The 10,123-nt window shown below is 38.2% G+C and overlaps 1 protein-coding gene across 1 annotated transcript; it reads right to left on the bottom strand.

Moving 5' to 3' along the window:
- Positions 1-5,249: 5,249 nt before the first annotated feature.
- On the bottom strand, positions 5,250-9,662 carry LOC149078493 (uncharacterized). The gene has a single exon (XM_089240984.1). It carries the CDS (start codon positions 9,660-9,662, stop codon positions 5,250-5,252), a length of 4,413 nt encoding a protein of 1,470 aa, XP_089097110.1.
- Between the last annotated feature and the right edge of the window lie 461 nt (positions 9,663-10,123).

The following is a 10,123-nucleotide window of genomic DNA, read 5'->3' as shown; positions in this document are numbered from 1 at the left end:
TTCAGTTTCCTGAAGCTGAAAATATGAGTCTATTTGAGAGGGTGGCATAGCTTAAGAATATAACTATCGTAGCTGTTTATATCGCTATTGCCAAAATACATGATACAGCTGTGAATGTTATATATTTTGGATTAAAACATTTGTCAAAAAGAACAAGGGTTGCCTGTCTCGAAATATTTTCGTATAGTGGTTTTAGCGATACGGGAGGTCCCGACCCCGTGAAACAATCGTATGTTTATATTTTTCAAATTTATATTGCGTATTATTCATTGATTCCAAAATTTAGAAGTAAAGCAATGAAGGGTTACTGGGGATGGCATACATCTGACATATAACTTTTACAATAAATCACGTGGGGAAGTGTACGTGCATTGCTTTGTATGCTCATGAATTATTGAGAACACACGTCATAGAAATTCTTGGGGGGGGTGGGAATCAAGTGACCTGAATCCTTAAGGTTCCACCAATTATTATCCTACCCACTCCACCTCAATCCCAGCTAGAGCAATGAAGAAAATTTTACGTTAGAACATAATACTCAATTTACTCTGAGAAAGAACGTGAGGTGTTATCATTGCGATTTTTTTTTGCTTTTGTTTCCAAGTCGTTACTATTTGATTTCGTATTTTATATTTCACTTTTTTTGTGCCAAAAAAATGATCAAAATGATGTTAGAGGTTCCGCAGAAGAATATGGACGAGGTACATGTATGATTTTGTAGTAGTGCTGCCATCTATTTTTCAGAAGTGAAGTGTAATGATTGACGATTTGTACCGCAGCTCTCTGCGGTGAGACTTTTAAACGGGAATATCAGCTCGCATTCGCGCCTGAAAGTTTGGAATAACAGAAAACGTACTTCAGCCGACCACCATTGTGGCGCTGGTGATGTTCGAACCCGGGCGAGTCCGTCGCTATAACAACTCGAACACCACAGCGGATCTCTTACATGTAATATTTTCGAATTAAGTTGCCATATTCAAGGGTGGAATGGCAGTGAATTGCTTTATTGACAGTAAATTCCGATTGGACAAAATGAAACCCGTCGAATAAAAAATATTTATTGTTTTACAGGTGAATTTCGAACGCAATATTTTTTCCCCCCATATATATTTTAGTACGTAATTTAATTGTTAAATTCGAGAAGAGGGGAGAATTCAAGATGTTCGTTGATTCAACTTGTAAACGTGGATTTTCCTTTGACTGCGGTATTTTTAGAATCATCGCGTCTTTGACTGCGATTCGAACATTAGCTTCGAGAAAATATGATCTGAGAGACATAAGGATGAATTACATATCTGTGGCGATGGGATCAGTTGCCATACAAGTTAATCGTATGAGTGTTATATCTTCTCGATGTTGAGCTCCCGTGAATCACTTCACAGAGTGAGAACAGAACGTGATAAAACATATGAAGCGTGCGTGACCGCTCGCGATTTGTTACCGAGAGCTGAAATCTGCCGAGTTTGCAAAATACCACCCCCACCCCGCCGCCTCCTTCAACTACCTCCGTCTCTAACTAACGTCCATGGAATCCAGGGTGTCCTTAACAATCCCCCGTTGCTTATCCTCCAGCTCGTGGCAACTCGAGGTACGCATATAGTGTGATGGCACGCACTCGATGTCTGTCGGTCCTAGTGTGTATGCGAGTGAAGGCCACTTCCGTGACAACAAGTGATTATGGTATTCGGACGGCCGGAACTCACAGGTGTGCGCACAGGAACAACACATTCCGCGCATGGAAATGTTTGTCCGTTTTTCTCTACTGGATACTTGTTGTGCTTATTTCGTATCGCAATCACCGTCATCAAATGTAGAACGGGAATAACTAATAATGGTTTTTAAGGAAATGCCGAGGAATGGAATGAATTCGAAAAATACTGTATTCAGAGTGATTTCACTAGATATTTTTTATCCCATAAGTAAACAGGGCGGTCCATAAAGATATTTCGAAAGAAATAAAATAAAAAAATTTGAAATTTATTCTAAAATTAAAGTAAAATCTGAAAACATAAGCAAAGCTACAGAAATCGAGCTACGGTAGTTTCATTCTGTAAAATTAGAAATTACATAAAAAAGTTAATAATTATATAAAAATTAAAAAGTAAATAAAAGTGAGTGAAAAATTGAAAAAGAAATTTAAAAATATATGCTTTTTAATGAATTTTTTTGAAATTTCACATCCAAAACTGATTTTTAAATAAGTTGAGTATTCGTAACTAGTGGAGAACTTGCGCTTATTTTCTCCACAATTTCCAAAAATTCTACACCATTTTCGTGCTTTTTTTTTTGTCCAATTTCCAGAAATTTCAGTTTGGACATTCGTGTGCAAGTAAGATGAAAATTACATATTTGTGGCATATAAATGAGATATTTCAGTAAAAATTGCAGTTTATTCATATAATGCATTCACCATTTAGAAAATTAATAAAATCAGATATTAAGAGCTAAAATCATCAAAAAGTGTGGCCATAAAATGTTTATATACTTTTTTTGCAGTTTTAATTAATCACAAATATTTAAGACATTTAAATTCTAAATTGTCAGCAAAGTGGATTACCTTCGTTTTTCTCTTTCTCTCTCTCTCATTTTTTGCAGTTTTTAGTTTAAAAATTACAGAAAAATCCACTAGGATAAAAGAGACCCGTAAAAGAGTTCTTATTTAAAATCGGGGCAATCATTTTGATTTACTTTGCATTTTTCCGTTTCATTTATTTCACAAAGGAATAACTAAAATTTATTCTTTTCTTTGTACACCTATTACCCACCATCTTCAAAGTAAAAAAAAAAACAAATTCAAAGCGCACATAATTCCAAGATGAAGTTCCCGATAACGCAACTCAAAGCAACAAGCAACAGTTGAATTCACATATCCTAACTCCCATAACAAAAATGCACATAATTCTCCTATATCTATTTACATAAAATTAGGATGACTAAGAATCAGAGACGATGATAGACGGATGATGAATACAAACATACAAATTTCGAATAAAGGAACCGACGGAAAAAAAGAGAGAGAGAGAATATCATCAAAGAAATTACGACTGTTTCCAATCTCTTTAAAAGAATAAAAAATAGTAGAATGTCGTAAATGTAAGATTCATGCGCGAGAACTGAAACTGGTATCTTTACGTGAGAGACGGCATATCATCTCGGAAAGATATAGAAATATTTGGATTGCAAATTTTACTACCAACGAATTGCATTTACTCGGAAGAAGTCTTTTTCTTTGCGTCCCTTGAGATGCCACAGACGGTTGATCAAAGCAAATCCTGCTGTGAATAATATTCCTGTTCCTTTTGTATCTGGTTTCCCGTTTTTATTATACGCTATGAATGAATAATACGTATTCAAACTAAAAGTTTCAGCCACAAATAAAACAAGACAAAAGCCATCACGTTTCGAAGAAAAAATATTTCATAGCATGTACGCCGAAAAATTTATTTTTTCCCCTTATGTAGCATGCATGTATTATTTTGGAAATTATTTACTCGGAAAATAAGATAATTTATATTCGTTCCAATTCGATTCGTTTAATCTTATCGCATTAGCTATTAAATGAGATTAACGATTATTACATCTTGTCTGGTTTGTGATCAAGTCATCAAATCAATTATCAAAATCCAATTGTTAATTCTTTATAGGGCAATGAGAATAGTCAGCTTTCTATGGTCCGTCCCGTGATCATTTGAATATGCAGTCGGCTAGGCTCCGCTTAAATAGATATCATCGATTTCAGCACATAATATCCGATTAAGCGGGGTATTCGATTATGCAGGGAACAATCAAACATTTTTTTAACACTGTTAGTATAGTTTTTATATTGAAAACTGATGAAGGATACATTTTAATAAATCTTCTGGAATAAATAAGACATCAAAATGAAATGAAAGTTATACTGAATTAAAAAACTCACGATATCCGAGATTTTTAGCTTTCCGTTACAAAAAGTGAGCGTCATCTATGGAATCAACAGGGAGCAAAAATTAAATAATTAAATTGACTTCTTGGGACAACTTTGTGTTTCGAAGCCAGTATCCATTTCCAACTCAATGTTGGTTTTTATTAAGTTTTCAAATTAAGTTTTTCTTAAATCTTGACATTGCAAAATATTTGCCATTAATTCCAAAAAAAATCTCATTCAATAAAAATATTAAATACATAGTGGTTGATGCAAATTAACAGTTGTCGTGTGAATTGTAATATCGAATCAGGCGGAGAAAGTTCTAAACTTATTGAATTACGCAGGAAACGAACTCTAACGACCCTGTATGTTATCTACTTTGTCTCTGTGGGAGAAAGTTTTGTTCTGAAGAGTTCTATACGTATAAGCTGGGTATCAACTTATCCGTTATCCGATTATCGGGACTAACTATGCATGGCAATAAAAACATCATTAAGCTTATTAGTTATTCATTTATTTCTTCTTATTTTTTCGTATTTTAGGAAAAAAAAAATTTCTGTGTAATTTTAGAGCAAAATACAGGTATATAAGTAAAATAATTTTCTTTAATCTAGGAATAGCTGACTCTTTGTAGGCGTCATTTTTTAGAGCTGCTAAAAGTTTACGATATTTTGATCATACTTGTCGCACCACGGTCATTTTCTGCACACGAGGGTCAACTAGACCGGGACCTACAATTTATTGCCGATTATGAAAGGCAGGTGTGAGGCCAGCTGACCCCACTGGTTCGTTAGTTTCGTAGTAATTGAATCAAAAAAAAGCCACGCGAGTGAGACGAAGTTTCAGAACAAAAATGATGTATTATATTCCTTAAGACATGGTACAATTATAACGCTATATACAAATTGAGACGATTAATGAAATGATTTGTTTTCATCGGACTGTCCAAGTCCATGACCTTCTCCTTCGGTCCCAAAAGTCGCTCTCCTCCTCTCACTTTCTTTTTCTCCTCCCCCAAATCAAGCGTCTTCTTTCCTCACACCCCCTTGGGTCTTTTCTTTCCTCCGTTTTCGTTTCTCTTCTCCCTCGTTCTGGTGAGAGATCGTCGGAATGGAGGGGTCGTAACGTCACACCTCCCCACCTAGATGAATGTTCATCTTCAGTGGACATTCACAATCCACCACATCTAAAGTTCTGAGCATGACATCACAGCTTCACAATACAGTTCGAATTCCTCCTTCTTCTCTTCGTCTTTCCCTTTTTTTTTCTTTTTTTTTCTTGCTACAGCTTTGCTTCGGAGAAAGCACCTTTGGCAATCCCCCCCCCCCCCCCCCGTGAAGCATCTCTACGCCTCAGCATTCCCCGAGAGCCATTGTTTATCTCTCCTTTCAAGTCTGGATAGCGCGTCAACATGCGGTATGCGACTTCCCGCTCTATGTTCAATTACTATATTATAATTTTGTAAAGCTAAAACCCATCTCTGTAACTTAGAGTTTTGAGGAGAACAATTGGACAAGAAAGACAACGGATTGTGATCCGATATTACCGTTATCCTCTCGCCGAAAATCCATTCTTCGAATTTTTTAAGTCCATATATTATAGCGTACGCTTCCCTATGAATTGCAGGCCATTTGCTTTGAGTGTGCGTTAATTTTTTACTAGCAAATGCTACTGGTCTCTCAATATTGCTATCATCCATCTGGCTCAAACACACACCAACGCTGTGTTGACTTGCGTCGCAGGTTAAATAATAACCTCTCCCAATAACTGGAGCCATTAATATAGGAGAATTACACAATTTCTCCTTGAGCATCTGAAATGCACTTTCCTCCTTGTTTCCCCAAGTAACTTTTTCCGGTTGTTTTTTCTGAGTTAATTCAGTTAGAGGACGCGCTATTTCGGCATAATTAGACACAAATTCTCTGTAATAACCAAACAACCCTAACATGCTTTTAACTTGGGATTTAGTTTTCGGACGATCTAGTTCCTTAATTGCACTTAACTTTTCTGGATCAGGAGCTTGAGTTTGTGATCCTACAATATGTCCTAAAAATTTAACTTTACGTTTCCCAAATTTACATTTTCCTGCATTACCCGTCCAGCCGTTACCTGCAAGTTCAGTCAGCACTGCTCTTAAATGCACAAGGTGCGATTCCCATGTCTGACTATACACTGCAATATCATCTAGATAAGCGTCAGCGTACTTTTTATGTCTCGCTAGGATGACGTTCATTGTTCTCTGGAAACTAGCACCTGCACCTGACAATCCGAACGGCATAACCTTCCACTGAAATTGGCCACTATGCGACGAAAAAGAAGTATATTTACGACTGTTTACGTGCATGGGTAACTGCCAGTACCCTCTCTGACAATCGATTGTTGAAATAAAATTTGCCCTTCCAACCTTTGCTAACAAGTTTGGGATGTGTTGCATTGGATATTCACTTGGTAGTGTATGGGCATTGATCATTCTATAATCGCAACACAACCTCATCCCACCATCCTTCTTAACTACGCATACAATAGGATGGCTGAATTCTGCATCGCACGGTTCGATCAAATCCAGTTGCAATAATTCTTCTATTTGTCCCTCTACCTTATCTTGCATTGGAATTGGAACCTTATAGCGATGTAACGTTTTAAGTTGACTACCTGGTTTCAATTTAATTTCATGTTGTCCTATTTTGCTTTTCCCAATTTTTCCTGAAAAGAAATCCGGAAATTCTCCCAGTAGTTCCCTTAATTGTTCTTCCTGGGTTTTTGATAAATTATCATTTTCTAAGACCCCCTTCCCATACTCGTCAGCTGATATTTGCTCCCTTGGGGCTTCTTTAATTTCACCAAAATCAGTATCCTCCTGAAAAATTACTCCAACCACATCACACGTTACCTTGAATTCTCTCAGTTTATTGGCATGAAAAGTTCTCTGACCCCCATTTGGCATTTCAACAATATAACTGTTCTGTTTGACTCTTCCCAAAATTGTTACAGGACCTTGCCATCTGGCGAAAAGTTTATTGGTAGAATCCGGAGCCAAAACTATTACTTGGTCCCCTTCCTTGAATTGTTTGAGCCTAGTCCCTCTGTTATGGTACTTAACATATTTTTGTTGATTTACCTCAGCATTAATATGTGCATTTTCGGCTATTTCTTCCAATCTCGATTTAAGTTCTATTAAATATTCACTTGCACTTTTAGTAGTTCCCGTTGGTAAAGGTAATGCATTGGTCATAACATTTTTCAACAAATTTAACACTCCTCTGGGTTTTCGCCCAAACATCATTTCGAACGGTGCGTATCCAATAGTGCTATTGGGTACCTCATTATAAGCCCAGACACAAAATGGAATGCATTTATCCCAATCCCTTGGGTTCTTCCTCAATTCAAAATGTATCATATTTTTCAGAGTCTGGTTATATCTCTCAACCAATCCTGGACTCTGAGGATAACCTGGAGTACTAAATCTGGGAGATATACCTAATACCTCTTCGAATTTAACTGTGAGTGCACCAGTGAAATTTGTTCCTTGGTCGGAGGCAATAACATCAGGGATACCATATTTCTGAAAAATAGTCAAAAGTGCGTCACAAGTAGCCTTTGCAGACAAAGATCGTAAACACACTGCTTCTGCGTATCGTGAATGTTGATCAATAATCGTAAGAACATATTTATGCCCCCTTGACGATGGAGGAGAAATTTCGCCTATACAATCAACATTAATTACCGACCAAACCTTTTCGGGTCTTTCCACCTTTGTTATGGGTATACGGTCGTATCTAGTTATTTTTCTTCTCAATTGACACTCCTGACAGCGATCACAATACTCTCTCACTTCTGCCTTCATCCCAGGCCAAAAAAAAGAAAGTTTTATTCTTTCCAACGTTTTTCGGAAACCATAATGACCAGCAAAAACAGCTTTATGTGCTATTTCTAAAACCCTTTTTCTTCGATTCGTCGGCAAAACCAGTTGACAGATTACAGTATCCTGTACGTATTCACGATGGTAAAGATGACCATCCATGATCACAAAACCTTCTTTCCCTCTGTCAGCCATCTGGAATGGTCCCTTCAAACTATCGTCTTCCCGTTGTTCTTCTTTCAAGCGTTCTCCCTCCGATTTCGCGGAATTCGCCTGCTCATTTATGTCTCCTAAACCCTCTTGTCTCTGTCCCCTGTCACAATCGGATCCCCTCATTGACATCTCTTCTTCCTGTTGTTTTTCGGTGGGTGGTAAAACGACTTCCTCTAAATTGGTCGCCGCCACCTCTTTCTTTCTTTGCGAACGCGTTGTTACTTGACCAACGTGCACGTTCCCCTCGGACGACGGAAAAATTTCTTTGCGTCGTATAGCCAATGCATTGAAATCCCCCAGAGAAAGAAGACCCTCTCTACTTAGCTTTGGGGCAATAGCACAGGTGGTCTCTATCCCATTGTCTCCGGACTGTAGCCCTCTCTCAGCTATTCTCAACTTTAGAACTTTCAAAGGTACTCGTATACTGTCCCCGAAGGCACCGTATAAGCGGACAAAACCCTTCACTGGTTCCTTTTCTTCCCCCATCAGTCCTTGACGAATACAAGTGATGTCGGCACCCGAGTCCAACCTGAATTCTGCCTCCCCTTCGGCACTAGCCACAACGACATTCTTCAGCGTCAAAGGAATATCTTCCGTCTTGAGCGGCAGCTCCATTGTTCTCAAGTCAACACTGACCCTTGCAACCAAGTCATCTCTAGAATGCCCTTCTTCCTCTGCCGTACCCCCCTTTGCACCTGTTTTTCTCTTAGAACAAAATCTTGCAATATGTGCTGTGGAATTACAAATATAGCATTTTTTTAATAGATTTTTGAGGGTGGATGTAGATTTGAAATTTTTGTTACTGGAAAATGGTTGTTTAGGAATCGTGTTGTGAATGTTTGTGTACGAAATCGAATTAGTGAAAATATCGGCCTTTTGAGCTATTTCATGGGCTGTTAGTGTATCCTGCCCCTCCTGTTGTAATATGTGTGACCTAACCTCTGGTTGTAGACAATCCTTCAACTTGTCAGCAGTTAACAACTGTGTAAGGTCTTCCAATGTTTCGACATGCCTACTCTGTATATAATAACGCAAATATCGTTCTATTTTCGTGGCAAACTGGAAAAAAGATTCATGATTTAGTTTCCTTAAGGAATTAAATTCCTGTCTTAGGTTTTCTGGAGAAACTCTTAGTTCTTCGAAAATCGTATTTTTAACTAAGTTAAAATTCATTATCTCCTCACTATCGAATTTTCTGTAAACATGATTCGCTAATCCTGCTTCCAATAAACAGAGTAACACTTTGCTCTTTAACTCTTCCGGCACAGAAAATGTCAAAAAATTTCTTTCCAAGGTTTCAAAAAATCCTATCACCTCAATCGGACTTTTGGGACACCTTCCCGATGATTCCTTAATTAGTCTGACAAATTGGCCCATCATATCAACTTTTCTCTCTACGTTGTTAGTGCTTGAGCCAGATGGATTTTCCATGGACGATTCTTTACCCAATCGCTCCATCCTGATCTTTTCCAGCTCTACTTCCATCTCCCGACCCACACTTTGCTCTCTTTGTAACCGAATTTTTAGCTCCAGGATTCGGGCTTCCGAATCACGTTCCCTTGTTCTATCCCGTTCCATTGTCTCCTCAATAGACCCATTGGTTCTGTCTCCCACATTTCCATCGAATTCTTGCATATCTTCGTCGACTCTACTTGACTTACGACGCCTACCTCTCTTACCCGCCATTATGCAAGTTTCCCAGAATTATAGAACCAAAACAACAGAACAAAATAAAATGATAACTCCCAAAACTAAACCTAAAAACTAAACGTTACAGATAAAGGCTCTCGGCAAACACTAACACGAGTAAACGCTCACGAAAGGAGAAAAACCATGCGGTACTCACCCAGTTCCATCGTTGTCATAGCCATCACGCCGTAATACTTCCACCACGTCATTATCACTTATGACCACAGCATGTCCAATACCATGTGCGCTGAATGTTCACTACAATGTGCGCTGAATGTTCACTACCATGTGCGCTGAATGTTCACTACCATGTGCGCTGAATGTTCGGGATGCTCTCAATTGCAAAGTTCGGCACTACACCACTGGAAAGTATAGCATATCACCAACTTCACTCCGTCACATTTTTATCCTGTCGACACGCGCCATTTTGTTGTGAGGCCAGCTGACCCCACTGGTTC

Source organism: Pholcus phalangioides, unplaced genomic scaffold (genome assembly GCF_987345545.1).
Source record: "Pholcus phalangioides strain wild (caught in Gottingen) unplaced genomic scaffold, Ppha-v1.0 ptg000013l_1, whole genome shotgun sequence".
Classification (NCBI taxonomy): Eukaryota; Metazoa; Arthropoda; class Arachnida; order Araneae; family Pholcidae; genus Pholcus; species Pholcus phalangioides.
This window is presented reverse-complemented; position numbering and strand designations above follow the sequence as displayed.

Excerpts from the sequence above, each read along its gene's own strand:
- LOC149078493 (XM_089240984.1), bottom strand. The coding sequence starts at position 9,662 with ATGGCGGGTAAGAGAGGTAGGCGTCGTAAGTCAAGTAGAGTCGACGAA.